Source organism: Camellia sinensis, chromosome 7 (genome assembly GCF_055761805.1).
Source record: "Camellia sinensis isolate YWXY chromosome 7, ASM5576180v1, whole genome shotgun sequence".
NCBI classification, from domain to species: Eukaryota; Viridiplantae; Streptophyta; class Magnoliopsida; order Ericales; family Theaceae; genus Camellia; species Camellia sinensis.
In genome coordinates this window covers 22,811,944-22,831,954 of record NC_138967.1, presented here as the reverse complement: position 1 = coordinate 22,831,954, position 20,011 = coordinate 22,811,944, and the positions used below count along the sequence as shown (strand labels likewise).

Genomic DNA, 20,011 nt, shown 5'->3' with positions numbered 1-20,011 from the left:
TATTTTTTATTATTCACTATTTGTCTACATTTCTCATAAAAAATAATAATAATATTTATAGTCTATTTGGGTCTTTTTCTATTTTTAAAAAAAATAAAAAATAAAAAAATTTAAAAGCATAACCGTGAATTAACATGTCCACAGCAGAAGCTGATAATTAAAAGTAAGGAGTGAGCAGCTTCTCAGAATCAGCTTTTTTGACTTAAAATAAGTTGTTAGAATCAGAAGCTGTTTGAAATAAGTTTAACCAACAGTTCAAAATAACTCTTTAAAAGCCAGAAACTATAAGTTGACTCAAAAAAACCCCATCAAACACCTCCATTATAACTTTCGAATAAAAGCCATGCAAGCACTTTGCACAGCATTATAGCTTTCTAATGACGAACCAGTCTAACCATACAACAAAAGTGGACCCAATTTGTGAACATTGTATCATAGACTATCCCTAGTGAGTAGTGAATTTTAACTGAGGGGAATACATGCTAGCTAAATATTTACGGTTACCTGTCAACTGAAAATGCTAACCAGATTCCAGTATGATACAAGAGCAACCACCAGAAGATGCAGATGAGGTAGGCTTTCAGTTACATGCCCCACACACCACGAGCTGGTGCCACTTTGTTGCTCGGTCGAGAGGTCAATTCATATAGTATCCTTGCAAATGTGTCGGAATATCTTCCGTCCGAGAAAAGTATCTCTGCAAAGGCATTCTCATAAGTTAGAAGCAGAACCCTGTTCTGTGGCTCTGAGACGAGATTCTCCAATATTATTGCTGCTTTCCTGCAAACTTCTGGCACCGGATGTGGGGTCTTAATCACTTTCAGCAGCCGATCAATTGCCCTGAAATTCAGTATACAGTCAATATTTCTGCCACAGAATAATTTTCTGAATAGGTTACTCTATACATTTTTTGTGCTAACAACGTTGAAAGAACAATCTAACCATCTCTCACTAGCAAGCTTCAAACGGCAGTCCGTGTTGACTTCTGCAAGGTTATAAAGTGCACCAACAGCAGCTGCTTGTGCATCTACAGCTGGAAAGTTCAAAAGTTCAACTAAACGCTTATAAATCTGCAAGGTAAATCAAAACTGCAGGGCATCAGTGCACACTCATGATATAAACTAGACTAGCCTTTTATTTAACAACGGAGTATACGAGACATAATATCAAACCTGTGGACCAAAAGGAATAATGAAAGGTCCATTGTCAGGATTTATTATCAAACGCCCAAGTAACTCTGCAGCTGCACAATGCCAGGCTTTGACAGAAGATCCCAGCATCCCCATGATGGCTTGGGCTGCACGTTTCTCCCTGGTTTGGTGAGAGCCAATGAGGAAAATTTCAATTCAGAAGCTCATTTTCTTCTTCTTCTTTAGATAGGCAGTTCAGATGTTGGAAACCATACTAGGGAAGTCAAAATGCATTCTTACGTTATTTTGATGAATGAGGGCTTTGATGAACTAAAGATTCGAAGATCCAGGAGTGGAGCCAAATTTACAACTGTCTCAAGTGCATTTGTGACCAATTCCTCATCCTCTGCAAATATTGAGAGTTTTGAGAAGCACTTCAAACTTGGAAATAAACACAAACACTTTAGGAAAATATTGTACCATTCATTTTACAATACATCAAACTAAAAGGACATTACCTAGTGTTGGTCCCCGTTAATCAAGGATTCTGGGAGGGGTAAGACTGTCTTGTCTCTACCTAACCTTTGGCATTATTTAAATGACTGCTCCCAGTCCAGGACATGGCAAACTATTCTACAAAAATCAACTGTGTTATAATTTATGAAAATTACACTATAAGATGGTCTATCCCTTAAAAGTTTAAAAAGTCAGTGAAACTCTTTCGTTGAGTATCCCATCGATTTCGAATGAAATCTGAGGTGCTGTCACATGATGATCAGTGTATTCATTTGTCACCTACGATTTTATTTACTTAATTAAATTTTTTTTTAACACTCTAAATTGTTGGTCTGAGCCACTTTTTATCAAAATTTGAACACCCAGCCCAATTTTTCTGTAGTAGGGTTGATGACAATCAACTTACAAAATTTTAGAACAAAAAGGAATTAGTGACCTTTCTAGATAGTTGGTAGAGATAAAGAAGAATCTCATAAAATTAGCATTGATTCTACTAGTCGCAGCTACAATGGAATAAAGAGCTTTTTCGGCCATGAAAATCAGAAAAACTAGCTTAACCGAATGGAAGATCAGTGGATAAATAATTGTTTGGTTACATATATTGACAAGAATATATTTGATAGTAAATGTCATGTGAGAAGATTTATTAAAGCACCACACCAAAAAAAAAAAAAAAGACAGATACTGATTATTGTGACTAAAATTATCACCTGTAATGTGGTTTTCAATGCACTGAAAGGCTGTTTCCAAGCAATGACGATGTTGGGCCATTATGACTTCATTTTCTGGCATGAAAGAGAAATTGCGAATTATATTTGAAGCAGCAACTGCACATTGTTGCCTTTCTGCACGGCCTTCGTCATCCAGATTAAACAGGATATCTGCATCTAAGCACCATTCTGAAGGATCAGTTTTGGTCATACCATTCCGCCCAGATGCTTCTGTACCCGAGGAACCAGATCCCATGCTGCCATCAGAAGATCATCCCAAATTCAGGTTCCAACTCCCTATTGAAAATTTTATGTATGCAAACTTCACAATTTACTTAAAAGGAGCCAATAATACTGTTGAACTCACCTAGGATTAGGAACATCATTTGAGTTTAACGCCTTGTATTCATTCCCAAACCCTGTCACAACAGAGTTTGCACCTAACAATGTCACCCATGGAGTCCTTATAAGCCCCCTTGGTTGGGTTATATCACGCCAATCATCTATCTGTTCCAGTTATAAATAACATTATACTAATATAGACTGTGGAACACAATGTGGAAATAAATCTTTAAATGTTTCAAAAGTGCATAGAAAAAATTGACACATACAACTTGAAGAAGAGCATCAAGCAACCCGGGTATTTTTGCAAGAGGGGTTGCATCTTTGCGCACTTCATCCTTTTCTTTGAATGAAAGCAATGTGAGAGTATTCAATGCCCATGTCAGCTCACTCTTTAATCCACTTTGTAGAGACAGAACTATCCTTTTGTTATTTTGGTCTGGATAACAGAAACACACACAAAAAGAGAGAGTCAAAAATTGCCTTAACCATCTACTGAGCAACGTAAATAGAAATGCCTCACTGTTAACAAAACATCAGGCAGGAATCAACTTGCCAAGCAGGATCATCTATCACCAGCATTACGCATAAGCATGTGCTGGTTACCAAGCAATACTAAGCAACTGAAATAAAAAAGCACCTAGTGCCCAACAAACGCTTACTATTAAATATGTCAGTTCTACTGTACTTTCTCTTGATGAACACAAGGTAAATTTATAGCAGGTCAATAACCACATCTAAATTGCCCAAACTGGAGGTGCTATTATAGACTATATAATACCATCGGAATATTGTAATTAGACATCATTATGGTATCTCATTTGTATAGTTCAATTAAATAACAGCTAAACTATTTCAATGATCCAACATAACCTAAGAGAAGTTGATCAAAAAAAAAAAGCATAACCTAAGAGAAGGAAACAAAAAAAATCCTACCACCTCACCTTGTCAACATCTCAATTCTCAAGTAAGTTATAAAGGGATCCCAGCCATAGGCTTTGAAGCAAAATGATGTGCATAATCACAAGTACACTTGTGCACATTCATGGGGAAATAAAAAATCATGGTGAACCACTCTTGCCTCTATAACCACATTTGTTATTATTATTATTATTATTTTTTTAATGTACAAAACCAAAGAGACTAAAAAGCGAGACAATTGGTAAAGTTTTCTAGTCATTTTAAGAAATTGACAACAATGCACACTTCAACGTTAGTCATATGGCATAAGCTAAAAACAGTACAGACACTTTTGCGAAGGCTACCAGCACTTCGCAGAAGCCCCTAAACATATGTCTAAGACTTTGCAAAACTTGGCCTACACATCTTCAAATACTCTCCAATAGATGACCTATAGCACAAACATAGCCTAACAAAAGCATCATCTAACAATTCTTGGAAACTTAATATTAAGACAATTAAGCATCATACTCATGGTCACCACAAGTTCAGCAGGCAATAGACAACAAAAACATATTGTTTAATAAAATATATGTAAGAAATTAGTATAGGAGTATAAATAACTAGTTCAAATAAATAAGTTTGTCAAGCTTCAGCTTCCACATTATGCCATTTTTTCCTTCTTTTCTTTTTAATACATGCAATAATGTCATAAAACATACAAAATTGAATTTACATTTTAGTGTATAGATTAAATATAGGGCAAACTTCACTTTACTCCCCTCTGGTTTGGGATATGTGCGGTTTACCCCCCTAACGTTTGTAAATGAACACAACCCCCAAGTGATTTGTGGACTGAAGTGTACCGTTAAACATTCCTTTTAATAGCAAGCTATGAAGCATGGACACTCCAAAATCAGTGTCGTGGCGGTGTTCGACACAGGGACATGTAGATAGCATATCCCTTTAATTTAATGATTTTTTTTGTAGGGGACACGTGTGTCTATATGGGACACGGCATGGGATACAGCGGGGCTATTTTTTTTTTTTTTTCTTTTCTTTTCTTTTCTTTTCTTTTGCCTCTCTTATTTAGTGCTTTTGTAAAGAATACTGTTAGATATTAAATGTTTTCCCTTTCTCGTCTTAATTCTTGTTACATTTATTATGACTTTTTTGTGAATGGATGATCTATTAATTTGTTTAAATGTAGTGGTTATATTTATTGAATTAATGTTACTATACTAGTGTTTATTAATTTTGATTTAGGATAAATATAATATGAATCTACATAACACATAAAAATATATAAAAATAAATAAAATAAAATTCACCGTGTCCCCCGCCGTGTCCATGTCTGTGTCCTCATTTTTTGAAAATTGTCGTGTCCCGTGTCCGTGTCTGTGTCCGTGCTTCATAGAGAGTAAGTGTGAAACACGTGACTGACATAAGGAGGTTATATGCTCATTTCAAATTTCATTGGGATAAATCGCACATGGAATAAAGCGCAGGGGGTTAAAGTGCACTTTACCTTCCAAACAAATTACGAAGTCTATATTTTAGTCTTTTTCATTATGTGATCATTTTCAAAAACTACAAGGAGTTATGTGATCATTTCCAAATGTGGGGTAAACCCTACATGGCCTAAACCACATGGGTAAAGTGAAGTTTGGCCTTAAGTATACATGCAATTCTGTCTATGCTACTTACGGCATAGCTATAACTCATTTCTATTTCAAAGATTCTAAGACTTGCTACCAGAACAAACACTCCATAATAAGAAACTCAAAACCCCAAAATCCAAAAACATATAATTAAACAAATTAGAGAAGAACAACTCAAATCAAAACCTATCCCACAATTCTAATATGCTAAGTGCTGAGTACTCCAAGTTTTTGTGTATTCCATGGTTTTTTCCCCATCTACATGTAATTGTTGACGCATGTTCTTCACAAACACAAAGCATACATTGGTTCCCAAGCTCACAATTTCACCTTAACATATAGACCACACACACGTCTATTAAAAATGTCTCAATGCATATGCGAATTCAATCATTTCTTGCGATATTAAAAAATCTAGGGTTTTGATGGACTGACCAGCGAAGGTGGAGTGAACTTGAAGAGAGGGACCGAGGAGAGTTGAAGGAGCCGGAGCGTCGGGTGAAGCGGCGGAGTTGGTGGCTCCGCTGCCGAGGGGGCGGCCTCTCTTCGCCGCCGGAGTGGCGGCGCCGCCCGATGCTCCGCCGTGCTTGCCCTGCTCTCTCTTCTGCATTTCTTCTCACTCTTCTTCGCTCTCTGGCGATTTGGTTGGTAGTGAGGTAGAGGCCCAAAGGGTAGAAGATCGGCCCAATATTTATCATAATCCAAAGATTCAACTGGATGAGCCCATGTTCAGTCCAACTTGTTTGGGCTTCAAATTTTGACCATCTTGGCCCTATGACTAAAGTAAACATCAATCCGAGTATATTTAGATTAATTATGCAATACTCCTTCAATTATCAATGAATAATACTTTAGCTTTCTTCACCACAAAAGTATACATTTCAACCCGTCAGATATAAAATTAAAAAAAAAAATTATACATATTTGGGGGATAGCAAATCACACAAAAACATTTTTGGGCCTGACCCAACTAATGAAGCTCAAAACAAAATAATTAAGTCAAGATTACTACCACTGGAGTTCTATAAAATACCATCTAATCTGTTAAAATCACATTCGCGAATTAAACTTTAAAATTATAATCTGTCTTCGAAATCGTTCCCCTTTGCTATAGTTAATACATATATGTTTTTTAATCCCTAATGAAAATATCAAAGAAAAATAAGTGTAAGAAAGATTTAAGATGTAAAATTTATTATAAATTAATAGTTATATATATAAAACATATAATGTAAAATTAATTTGTATTATATATATGAAAACTATTATACAAATTAATATTATATATTATACAAATGTTTGATAATTGATTAAAATATTATTTAGTTTGCAAATCCACCCAAAATCATGATTTACCAATCCACCATTCAATTTATAATTTTATTTTTAAACTATTTAAACCGCACCCGCACACCCTAACCAGGGCCGGCCCTGAGTTTCCGGGGGCCTAAGGCAAACTAATTTTTCGGGACCTTTTTAGATATTTATTAAAAATAAAAATAAAAATCACTTTGTTTGGTTTAGAGTTTTCAAAAATAATTGTCTAAGTTTACAATTTGTATTTTTTTTTATATTTTTGTATTTGGTAACATTTTTTCAAAAAAATATAAATATTATAGTTTTTAAGCGTATCTAAATTAGATATATCTACAAAATAAATAAATAAAAATTGTATAAAATAATTTTTTAAAAAAATACTAAAAAACACATAATTGGGCCATAAAGAGAAAAAAAAATAGGCCACTTAAAATTAGGCTAACGACTAATACATATACATATATTTTATATTTTATTTTTTAAATTGGACTAACAACTAAAACTTATAAATATTTTTCAATTAAGCCTTTTATCAATTGGGCCAAATAGATTTGTTGAGGCGTCCTTTAAAATGGCCTAAATTAATTAAACAGAATTGGGCCATCTTAAAATTTTAATATAATACAAAACTAAATTTTGGGGCCCTTTTTTGGGCCTAATTTTTTGGGCCCTAGGCACAGGCCTTACCAGCCTTAGCCCAGGGCCGGCCCTGACCCTAACTACCTCCATAAAATGAGAAGCACTCATTTAAAGAAGGTATGCCTTATATTTACACACAACACTGCACTGTTCATTGTCTTACTCAAGAGAAGCATCTCTAACTTTATTATCAAAGCGTCGTCCAGCCAAAATCTACCATTTGAAGCTCTTCATAGTTCAGATTGATTTGGTTTAACCCTAAATCAAGACCAATTCATTACCTATGTCTTCATTAAATTTGGAATCAAATCAATCTATGAAAATCTTGAAATTAATCCAAACCGAACCATTAAACCACGATTCAGTTTAGTTTGGAATTATAAATTTTAAAAATATTATCATTATTCACAATATGATTACAAAATATTATTCACAACCTAAGAATTATTTACAAGATTGCTTAAAATTAGTCTATACAAAAATATACTTATAATAGTAGAGAGTTATAATTTATATTTATGATTCTAATTAAACAGTTTAGTATTTACATTCGGTAACAAATTACATATATAATCTAAACAGTCTGATTGGGTTCAACATAGATTTGTAATTATAAAACTACGGACCATACTGTGAAGTGCGGTTCGCTTATTTCAAAAATCAGAACCGAACACCGTGTATTGAGAAAATAAAACCAAACCATGTTTTGGTTTGAGCCAGACTAGTTTACAATTTTTTCAATCTTTATACTCAACTCTACATAGATCTATGCATATAGGTCATGTTTGTTTGGCTTCAATAGAGAGGGGATTGGATTACCAATAATTTGGGCTCTACATAGTCTATGTTTGGTTGACAAAAATAAAAAGGGAATGAGTAGTTCATGAGACTATGAATACCCTCACATAGTGAGATTAGTTTTCCCATAAGATGGGTGAGATTGATACAAGCCCGGCCCTGAGATTTACGCGGCCCAAAGTCGATAATCAACTAATAAATATCAGTAGATCATTTGGGGCCCACCACATATTTTTTTTGCATTCAATGAAATTTTTTTTTTAGGGTAAACGACAAAAGATTTGTATCAAAATCACAAAAAATGCTTAGCATTACATTACAACAACTAATAAATATCACTTAATCCTCGCTCTTGTTGCATTTTTAGAAGCAAATGAATCAATATTATAATAGCAATTGAGCAAAAGACATAACAAATATTTAATTTATTGAATGAAAAAAAAGCTACCTATGTTGTGCTGCTTGTATAAATTCTTGAGAAATTCGTTAGTACTTTATTGTGTCGCTTCTCTTAAAATTTTGGAAAAACTAAATTAAGAATGGGGCACTTACCAATAAGTCCCATACATAAAGTTCAAACTCCATCTAATTCTAAAACAAAATACTTGCACCAATTAATCCTACATATTTTTAATTGTTACCAAAAACTCTTTTTTTTATTTTTTTATTTTTTTTTATAACTTTAAAAATGCTGCTACATCCAACGACTTCCGTCAGACTCATTGAAGACTCGCTGGAATATTCAACATCACCGGGAAGTTGCTGGAGCATCGCTGAAAGTTCGCCGGAGTGTTTTGAGTATCGACGGAAGTTTGCTGGAGTGTTCTGAATGTTACTGGAAATTGTCAAGAACATCATCGGTGACTCACTGGAATATTCAGAATATTGTCAGAAAAAAAATAAACGAAAAAATTATAGTTAAAAAACATGACATCAACAAACAACAATGGAAAAAAGTATATATTATTTTTCAATTTTTGTAGGGTTTAAGCAAATAATCTGTAATATTGATCAAACTGAAAAGTAAACTTTAAAACTGTAAAATGTTACAGCTTCAAAGCATTATTCTATTAAGTTGGAAAACATGTTATGAAATTACAAAATTTTACAGTTCTAAAGAATGTTATCAAACTACAAAATTTTACAGTTTTAAAGTATGATTCATTTCAGCACCAAAAAAGCTAAAACAGTAAAATTTTACAATTTTCACCGCCTGTAACTAAAACTTAAAAGTAACTTATTCAGAACTTGAAAATTTTCTCCATTAAAACTGAAAAATAGACGTGTGTAACATAGGAAAATGAAGAAAAATTGAGAAATCAAAGAAAGAATAGATATAGAAAAAATATTGTACTACGACAACTATTTTTGGTTTAAATTTAGTCAGATCTCATGTAGATCTACTCAGATCTCAGATCTGTAGATCTGAGTAGATCTACATCAGATTTAAGTGATGATAAAGTCATGAGTTGATGTCGGTGGTTGGTGGTTGCCAATGAACTCCAATCAGTGGTGATTGTTGGTCACCGGTGACTATATATTAGAAAGAGAAAGAGAATAAGGAAGGTGTGATCATGGGTTGTCGGACATGACAAAGAGAAGAAGAGGAAAACATAGAAAAAAGAGAGAGAGGAAAACGTAAAGAGTGAGACAAAAAGCAGAGAGAAAGGGGAAAACGTGTAGGACTTTTGGGTCTACTCAAAAAATTGTTAGATTAAATAGTGTACACATATTTTAAACAAGACCTACAGGTAATTTCCCCATTAAGAATTAAGGTTAGAAATTAAATAGGGAGAGAGAATGGGCCTTATAATTTTTTAATGGGTCAATTTATTTTAAGCTAGTTTGGACATTCTTTAATTTTTTTTGGACTTAAAACATACATAATATATTATACTAAACTATAATAGGAGAGGGCCTTTTTTTAGATCTATTTTGAGAGATCCTAAATCATGGCATGGTGGGCCAATGTCCTGAGCTGGCCCTCTATTGGTAATCCAATCTCATGAGAGTAGGTGTCAAAAGACAATTTTGTTATTACATTACAAAGCAACAAAGTTAATTATTATACGATGAGAGTGTTTACGTAATTTTGTAGATTCGATCCTAACAGATTAATAGTACAACATTAGTATACAAACAAACACTCTTTATTATACACTTCTAAACTAATATCACCATATTAATAATCTTCTCACTTAATCTTATCGTACTCATAATCCTATCTAATTTAATCTGCCAAATAAACGAGGCCAAGTCTCACAATTTCCTTCTAGTGGATTGAAAATGATATAATTTTATAATTTAAGAAATCAAATAGTTGAGAGGCTTAAGCCATATTTAGTAATAAATATAGAGATTATTTTTTCTAAAACTGCCCAATTACTCTAAGTTATTTACAGTAAGGTCGATTTTTAATAGTACATTTAATTTTACCTAATATATATATATATATATATATATATAAAATCAAATTTTAATAAATTAAAAAATAATAATAATAATGTGAAGCCGCCAGAAATTATTGAATACCCACGTTAATTATGCGAGCAGCCCATGACCCTTATCTTATCTTCTTTCGTAACTACAGATGCACATACAATATTAAATAAATCCTATACTTTATCACGTGGCCGTCTGTTTATTTTATAACATAAAGATGGGTGGTCATATATATATTATTTAAAAAAGAAATGCTAAAAATAGTTTTAAAAATTATTATTAGTATTGACAAAATATGTAAAATATATATTGAAATTTGTAAATATATATATATATATATATTGAAATATGTAAAATGTGTATTGAAATTATAAATATTTTAACATTATATGATATTTATTGATAACTTTTAAGATTATTATTTGCACGACCTTATTTTAATAGTTATAAAAACAATAATAAATATTAATAATTATAGCTATAAACTTTTTTTTTATAAATGTACAGTAATTTTAAAAAATTAACCTAGTAATTCCCCTTAAAAACACACACTATGTGTGTGTATTACAGTACCAACAATGATAGGTGGCTCGAAAATTCATGTGTTTGATGTCGTTTTGAGTGTAAAACGATATCATTTTAACACATTCAAGCCATTTGAACTACACAAATTCGGGCCATCAAACATTTTTCATTACAATACTTGTCAATGGAAGAAGTGAGGGAAAGACACAAGAATAATTAAGGACAAAAATGTACTGCGAATGTACACATTTTTTGGTATAGCACACTTCTTCATTTTCCTTTGGAAGGACATGGTGATAACCAATGGGGTGGTAAAATACATAAAATTGCGTTACTCAAAACAAAGGATTCTCATAAGAGCCCTAGTATGGCCAACAGTAAAGAATCTCTCTTTCTAAACCCTGGTAACAATGGCCGATCTATCGAGAAGGAGGATCACCTGGTGCGAAGCACCAAAAAGGTAAAGAGCTCAACGATTGATGAGGGAGATCAGCCAATGGATGCGAATCTGGCACCATCTGAAGCAAACCAAGAAACCCAAGAAGTGAAAATGCTTCCTACGCCATCTGAGGTACCCACGAAGAAATCCTTCAAACAAGCCCTCACAACAACTAAAGACAACGAGAAGGCTTTTGATAATGATCTGGATCGGCTGTCTACAGATGACGAATTTCTTACTGATGAAGAGGATAATGAAGCCTTGTTAGAAGATGAACAAGAGTATGATCCCGCACACAGAATACCCAGAATCAAACTACCCCCACGACTAGTGAAATCAATCTGCAAACCTTGGAAGGATTGCCTCATCGTCCGTCTTTTGGGGAAAACGGTGGGGTTCAAATTTCTAGTCAACAAATTAAAGAAAATTTGGGGCTTACTAGGAGATTTTGAAGCAATAGACCTGGGGCTTAGTTTTTTCCTAGTGAAATTCGAAATGCTTGTTGACTGCAATAGAGTATACATGGAAGGACCATGGATAATCATGGACCACTATCTTACTGTTCGAAGCTAGGAACACGATTTTAAGCCATCGGAAGCTAAGGAAGTTGCAACTGCTCTGTGGGTTAGATTCCCACAACTCCCCATTGAATATTACAATGAAAAGGTCCTTTTTCACATCGCTAAGGTGATTGGTAAACCACTCAAAGTGGACTTGAATACAGCCATGTTTACCCGAGGTCGGTATACTAGGGTATGTGTGGAAGTCGATCTTACTAAACCTCTTGTCTCTAGATTTGCTATTGGTAAATATACATATACAATAGAATATGAACACCTTCATTATTTTTGTTTTGCTTGTGGAAAGGTGGGTCACCGTAAAGAATATTACAGCGTCAAATCTGTTCCATTGCCGCCTCCGACGCCAGATCCGGTACACACAAGAGGAAACACCATGTGCCCTCTGAGCAGACCCCAACGATTACTCCGCAAGGCCCAAAAAATGACTAACACCTGGGAGATGAAGGCCAGTTTGGCCCATGGATGCTTGTCGATAGGAGAAATCGCAAGACCAATCCTGTCAACCGTAACTCGAGGCCCATAACGTACAAGAAGCCTCACAATAGATTTAACCCGCTTACCACCAAGCCCATCACAAATGGAAACACTATTTCAACTAAAGGAAAGGAGGTCCTGGTACCTCAAGTCATACACCCCCCTCAAGCCTCATCTAGTGCAAACCACTTACACCACCACTCTGAGACTACACCTATGTCACATCAGTCTACTTCTTCTACTGTCCACCATTCTAAGCCTTATTCAGGGTCATCCCTTCAGGATACCCATGTGAAAAGTCCCAATGCTTCAGAGCCCAGTCTGGAATTACAACCTACCATTGAGCCAGAAAGCCTGCTACATCAGCTAGCCACCATTACTCTACCCACCTCCTGCCCTATACCTCCTTTAGAACCACCCCTTCCCTCTGGACAAGAAAAAGACCTCACTCTCAACTCAGCTTCTGGAAATCCTTTAACAAAAAAGAAACCATCAGACCCTAAACACAAGCCAAAACACCACCATCGTAGAAATGGAGGCTGTAGAAGTTCAGAAGTCCAAGATGACTCACAGTGTGGTGGGCTCATACCTCGAACCCGCAAGCGAATCAATTCACCAAGTAAGCATAGAAGAAATCAGACTGAACTTAGAGCCCAGATGGTTGAGCGCACCTGGCCGACCACTTTATTCGACATAGATGGCAGCCCTAAGGTCCACTGCCCTGAGCCAAACTCTCGTTCGTGATATGGTTGGTGCATGTCATTCAGACCCGTTACCCCACCTCCCCAATTGTCCATTAATGAATGTCATGCTATGGAACTGCCGAGGCGTTGGCAACAAAACCTTCAGAAGGAATTTTAGGGAGATAACCAGAAAACCAAAGTCTTATTCAACTCTATGGGGCTATTTTTCAGCAACCTCGGCTATACTGTTTCTACGATTGTGGACCCTGTGGGTCGTGTTGGAGGCATTTGGCTACTTTGGAATCCCACACAAGTCTCAGTTAGTGCTTATGTTGCTAACCACCAAGTGATCCAAGCCACAGTCAAAAGGGCCAATTATGAGGATTGGGTACTGGGAGTAGTATATGCAAGCCCCAACATTAGGCTCAGGAAAAACCTTTGGCATGACTTAGAAGACACAGCCAACTCTATGACCAAGCCCTGGTTCATTGCAGGTGACTTTAATGAAATCAGTAGCCACCATGAAAGGCGGAGCTTCACCTAGACTGCTTATCAGAATCGTAGCCGAAAGTTTTTAGACCAAATCAACCGGTGTGGTCACATGGATCTGGGTTGCACAGGGCCTAAATTCACCTGGACTAACAATAGAAAAGGATTAGCCAATATTATGGAACGCTTGGATCATGCGCTGTGCAATGCTGAATAGAGCACGATGTTTCCAGATGGCACTATGCGAAACTTACCCCGGACCTACTCTGATCACTCTCCCCTCATTGTCTACACTGAAGGTATTTCTAAACTTTCTCCTTGTAATCGCCCTTTTTGCTTCGAGGCAGCTTGGCTTTCACACCCCCAGTACAGAAATGTGATCTCTTCCTCTTGGAATCATAATCAATCCCTTAGTACTAATTTATTGCAAGTTGCTGATGATTCCCTTAAATGGAATAAGGAAATATTTGGCAATATTGTCAAAAGAAAAAGGTGTCTTCTCTCTTGCATTGAAGGAATTCAAAAAGCCCTTGCTAATCATTTCTCTCACAACTTGTTTTTACTTGAGAAAGATCTGATTTGTCAATATAATAAAACCCTCCTTCAAGAGGAGATCCTTTGGTTTCAAAAATCCAAGGTCAATTGTATTACTCAAGGGGAGAGAAACACTCGCTATTTTCATGTTTCTACTATTTCCAAATGGAAAAGACTAAAAATTGACTCCTTACGGGGTGATACTAGGAACTGGATAATGGAAGGCCAAGCTGTCCGAGCACACGTTCAAGATTACTTTACAACCATGTTCCATGCTACATCTGTTGTCAAACTTAATCACTGGAATAATATCGCCACTCACACCATTTCACCAGAAGAGAATCAGGGGATCTCTAGGGATTTAACAAGTCATGAGATCTGGGAAGCCACCAAACATATCAATGCTTTCAAAGCCCCTGGCAGAGATGGCTTTCAAGCCATCTTTTATCATACTTTTTGAGATATTATTGGTCCGGATGTTTGTACTTTTATTAAAAGTTATTTTCTTGATAAGACTATACCCTCAGGAATTAATAGAACCCTCATTGCCCTCATCCCTAAGACTGATAACCCTGAAAGTATTAAACAATTTTGGCCCATAAGTCTTTGCAACGTGTCTTATAAGATCATCGCCAAAATCCTTGTGAACAAAATTAGACCCCTTCTTTATAATCTCAACAGTCCTAACCAGTGTAGCTTTCTCCCTGGCCATACCACTCATGATAACATCATTATAACCCAAGAGCTTATCCATACCCTTCACCATAGGAAAGGTAAACATGGTGGCCTCATTCTTAAATTAGACCTTGAAAAAGCCTATGATAAGATTTCTTGGGATTTCCTCAGAGATACCCTCTATGAATTTAATTTGAACCTTCATTGGATTGATCTTATTATGTCTTGTGTATCTTCCACTAGATTCTCTTGGTTATGGAATGGGGAAACCATGGATGAATTTACACCTGGCAGAGGTTTGAGACAGGGTGACCCGCTATGCCCATATTTGTTTGTCCTTTGCATAGAAAGATTGTCCAATATGATTAGATGCAAAGTAGAGAAAAATCAATAGAAGGGGCTTAAAGCAGCCAGAGAGGGTCCATCTATATCCCACCTCTTCTTTGCTGATGACCTCCTCATTTTTGCTCAAGCTGACCATTCTAACTGTGAGACCATTATGGATACCATTAATGAATTATGTCTCATCTTTGGTCAACATCTCAATTTAAACAAATCAAAAATGTTCATCTCTCCAAATGTGGATCACAGGAAGGCAAAAGAGTTAAGTCAGTTTTGTGGTATAGGCTTTACACAAAACTTGGGTAAATATCTAGGAGTTTCACTCCTCCACAGTAGGGTTCAAAGGGGTATGTTTAATGACGTTTTGGAGAAAGTTCAAAAAAAACTATCCACCTGGAAAGCCAATGCTCTATCCCTTGCTGGTAGAACTACCCTCATCCAAGCTGTCACTTCTTCCATACCTTCTCATATCATGCAAACTAATAAGCTGCCTCAGAATGTGTGTAAGCAGCTGGATAGACTCAACAGAAATTTCCTTTGGGGAGACCAACTTCCTCAGAGGAAAGTCATCTTGTAAACTGGAGACAAGTCTGCAAGAGCAAACAAGAGGGAGGCCTTGGTATCAAAAGAGCTGAAGACCAAAATATAGCACTTCTCACTAAACTTGGATAGAAATTACTCAGTGATAAGAGCTCGCATTGGACTGCTGTCCTCTCAGGTAAGTATCTCTAGAGAGAATCATTGATGGATTGGCCTAGTAAAAGATTGGCATCTCACACATGAAGAAGCATTATCCAAACTAGGGATCTTCTTAAAAAATGTGTAAAGTGATCAGTTGGTAATGGCAAGAATATATCCTTCTGGAATGACTGGTGGTGTGGAGAGACTACTATTGCATCTCAATGCCTAGATACGCATACCGCTAACTGTCTAAAAGTTGTCGATGTTATCAATGATGATGGGTCATGGAACCTTGTTTCAAAACCTGAGTTCATCCCCCAATCCATCCTGTTAGATATGTCCCAAATACATTTGCCTCAGTTTGTTGAAGTTCCTGATAATCCTCATTGGAAATGAGCTCCTACTGGTAATTTTTCTGTCAGTGCAGCCTATGATCTCTTAACCAAGTTGGATCAGGACACTGATTAAGCTAACTAAGAGCATCTCCAATGGTTATTGTTATTTTGCTATTGCTATTGCTATAATTTGGTAATGAATAGTGTTATTTTGCTAAATCATAGCAATGGTGCTCCAATGGTCATTTGCTATTTTTGACAAATCTCAACCAACTTTCCCTCTAAGTTTGTAGGTGTTGTTTGGATATAGATTTTTTGTGATTTTATTTTTGTTTATTTTTTGTCTTTTGTGACATTTTTTTACATGTTTGTTACAAAAATTATATATTTATATTATTCCCAACTAGACACATATAAAAAATTAAAAAAAAATGAAAAATTGAAAAAAAAAATTGTTTGATTAATTCACCCCACCAAAAAACATATCACTATATATTTAATAATTTTTTTTATAATTGATTTTAATTTATAATTTATAATTTATAATTGACAATTGATTTTATAATTGATTTTTTAATTGATTTATAATTGATTTTTTTATAATTAATTTATAATTGATTTTTTTTTTTTTGGTTTAATTTTTTTCCTAGCCAAAAGAGCACAGCGGCTCTTTTGTCTTCCCAAGAAAAATCTCCACCGTCCACGCATGAAATTTCCAACGGATGAGATTCATCATCCAGAATGATCCAACCCTCTCGTCTCACTTTGAGTCTGTCTCCCTTTCCCTTTCCCTCTCCCTTTCACTCTCACTCTCACTCTCACACTCATTCTCATTCTCATTCTCACTTCTACCCCCCACCTCTCTTGATCTCACTCATCTCTCTCTCTCTCGCTCTGTCTCACTGTACAACCCAGATCTTCGATCGATCACCCTCTCAATCGATCATCCATGCTCCAAATCTCACAAACCCACCCCAATCGATCATCCATGTCTCCAAATCACAAACCCGCCTCCAAATCTCACAAACCCTCTCAATCAACCCTGATCTTCCTCATTCTTGTTTTTCATTTCCTATTGTTTGGGTTGTAGTAGTTAGAAAGAAATCTGCTACTTGTGTTGATGATGATGTTGCATTCTCATGAAGCCAGGAAGGAAATCTGCATTCTCATGAAATCTGCTTCTTGTGTTGATGAAGGTACTGGGTTTGAAACATTTTTGGTGTGTTATTAAAAACATTTTAATAAATGTACTGGGTTAAATTTTAATCAATTTTAATAAATGTACTGTGTTTGAAATCTATTACTGGAATTTATTAAAAACATTTTTGGTGTTTGATTTTGGGGAAGGTACTAGGTTCCAGTCAAAGGATCTTAATTGCTGTGTTAATTAATTGATTTTGGATCTTACTTATTCGTCCACTTCAGTATGCAAATTAATTGATTTTAATTGATTTTGGTGTTAATTAATTTTCTGTGTTAATTGATTTTAATTAATTTTCTATGTGAATTTGGACATTGCTTCAAATTGCTGTGTTAATTAATTTGGAAACAGTGTTTGGAAAGGATGATGAAAAAGGGAGGGAGGGAAGGAGGAGGTTGGTTGAAGCTGATGACTTGGCAGCTTTGGCAGCTGCCAAAGCTTGTGCCATATTTGACACAAGTTTTGACATTTGTCAAAGATAGCAGCTGCTATAAGTTGCCATTGGAGCTGTCTTTGTATCCACTGCTGCCATAATTTGGCAATAGCAGCTCCAATGGCACACCATTGGAGACGCTCTAACAGTGGATCTGGAAGCTAAAAACCCCACACAAACTCAAAGGTTTCTACTGGTTACTCTTTCATGAGAGGCTCTTGACCAACTAACATAGGAAAACTAGTGGCTTGACCATGGATGATAGTTGTCCCAGATGTAATTCAGCTCAAGAAGATCTATGCCACCTCTTTAAAGATTGCCCTAAAACCAAGGCTGTATGGCTAGCTATTAGAAGCCATAGATGGCTACAGATCAATGAACATCAATCTTGGAACCAATGGCTCCAAGTCAACCTGAAATGTAATGAGAAAAAAATTTACCAAATCCCTTGGGGCATTGTATTTTTATTCACTGCATGGAGAATCTGGAAAGATAGAAACAACTTTGTCTTTAAGAATGAAGACTGCAATGTTTATGAAGCCACAAGTTACATTCAACAGCAAGCAACTGAAACCTATGAAGCATTCCAATCTGATCATCTTACTGGCCAACTCCTACACCTCAATTCTAAATGAGTTTTGCCTTTTGCAGGTGCAATCAAATTTAACAGTGATGGATGCTGAAAGGGCAACCGTAGTCCAGCTGGGTATGGAGGCCTTTTCAGGGATGAGAGAGAAGCGTGGATACATGGATTTCATGAGCGGCTGGAGGAAGCTACTGGACTGGAAGCAGAGCTTTGGGGAGTGTATAGGGGCCTTACCATCATACTGGAGAAAGGAATGCGAGACATTATTGTTGAAACTGATTCGGTACAAGTAGTTAAACTACTCCAAGAAGAATCTAGCCCAACGTTTCAACACAGAGCCCTCCTGGAGGATGCAAAGTTCCTAATGCAAAGGTGCAAATGCATCATCCAACACATTCTCAGAGAAGGAAACAAAGCTGCTGATGGCTTGGCTAATTTAGGGGCTAACCATCAAGACTCATTTGTTTTTTTGAATGACCCTCCTACTGAGGCGACTAGTCTGCTTGTTGCAGACATATTAGGAACATCTTCTATGTAATATAGGCTTCATGCCTTTACTCTTTGTCCTTATTTGTTTTGAATCTCGAGAAAAAAAAAACAACAAAAAAAAACAAAAAACAACACCAGTGGGATGGTGGACCGGTCGATTAAGGGTCAATTTTTGGGAAACATTGATTTGCTTCTATTTATCTCGTTATATTTCAATCAACACTCTGTCTTTTGTACGGTGGGTGGGTAAGATTTATTTTTATGTTTTAATAGTGGGTCTTTTCTTATAAGTTAAATTAAATCTAATCATTATATGATTATTTCAAAATGAAGGCCTACTAATGTTATGATACCCCCGAAAACATCTTTTTCTTTTAGTTAAAAAAAATAGGACATGGTTGTACAATTGGGAGTGTTTTGCTTCATCGAAAAACCATTTTGAGATTATTTTCAATTAGGCGAATTGGGTAAATTATTTATATAAAAAAAAGTTAGTTAATTAAATATTGATAGTTATATGATTATAAATTACTTGGTTTTTAAAATAAATATAATCTAATTATATGATTATTGATATCAGATTAATATAATATTTTAAATGAATGATATAATCTACTGATCTTATAAAATGAATAATTTAAATAATAAAAATACATTGAGAATGAGCCCAACAAACACATCTCGGATCCGAAACCTTTTTGAAAAACTTTACTCCTCAAAAAAATTTGTCATGAAATTTATTTAAAATAAAAAAGTATAGTTGAAATTTAATTAATGTTTTGCAAAGGTCATATATGAAATAAATTTTGATCACACATTTATATTTATAAATAAAAATGTGTAATAAGTGTTTATATTTGTGGTCCACACCGCGACAGCTCAACAAGATCTGGATCCATATCTTTGCCACCCCCAATCAGACGGCAACTTGGCAAGTGAGTCCAATTGACAGAGACAAGTTACAAATTGCTAATGAACAAGATCAATCCATGTAGTATGTATAAACACCCCACACACACACACACACACACACACACACACACACACACACAGAGACAATGTAGAGAGAGAAATAGAGTTTTTTTTTTT

The 20,011-nt window shown here is 35.5% G+C and overlaps 2 protein-coding genes and 1 long non-coding RNA gene across 3 annotated transcripts; 2 read left to right on the top strand and 1 right to left on the bottom strand.

The window, feature by feature from the left end:
* Positions 1-289: 289 nt before the first annotated feature.
* Positions 290-5,928, bottom strand: LOC114298699 (armadillo repeat-containing protein LFR). Its single transcript, XM_028243316.2, has 8 exons — positions 5,695-5,928; positions 2,968-3,137; positions 2,724-2,863; positions 2,357-2,613; positions 1,431-1,536; positions 1,173-1,311; positions 943-1,070; positions 290-840 (listed from the first exon to the last, which is right to left on the bottom strand). Exons 1-8 carry the CDS (start codon positions 5,867-5,869, stop codon positions 585-587), a joined length of 1,371 nt encoding a protein of 456 aa, XP_028099117.2. The 5' UTR covers positions 5,870-5,928; the 3' UTR covers positions 290-584.
* A 7,941-nt stretch (positions 5,929-13,869) lies between these two features.
* LOC145795666 (uncharacterized) lies at positions 13,870-14,640 on the top strand. Its single transcript, XM_082880509.1, has one exon. It carries the CDS (start codon positions 13,870-13,872, stop codon positions 14,638-14,640), a length of 771 nt encoding a protein of 256 aa, XP_082736635.1.
* A 2,373-nt stretch (positions 14,641-17,013) lies between these two features.
* On the top strand, positions 17,014-19,140 carry LOC145794997 (uncharacterized). Its single transcript, XR_014335055.1, has 2 exons — positions 17,014-17,409; positions 18,499-19,140. It is a non-coding gene; the product is annotated as an uncharacterized LOC145794997 (long non-coding RNA).
* The last annotated feature ends 871 nt before the right edge of the window (positions 19,141-20,011 follow it).

Bases quoted from the DNA above. Each gene is read 5' to 3' on its own strand.
- LOC114298699 (XM_028243316.2), bottom strand. From the start codon at position 5,869: ATGCAGAAGAGAGAGCAGGGCAAGCACGGCGGAGCATCGGGCGGCGCC. The intron at 1,537-2,356 runs GTGATAATTTTA...CAATATTTGCAG, and splicing joins CATTGAAAACCACATTACAG to AGGATGAGGAATTGGTCACA. The intron at 1,071-1,172 runs GTTTGATATTAT...TTTACCTTGCAG, and splicing joins TTATTCCTTTTGGTCCACAG to ATTTATAAGCGTTTAGTTGA.
- LOC145795666 (XM_082880509.1), top strand. From the start codon at position 13,870: ATGTTTCCAGATGGCACTATGCGAAACTTACCCCGGACCTACTCTGAT.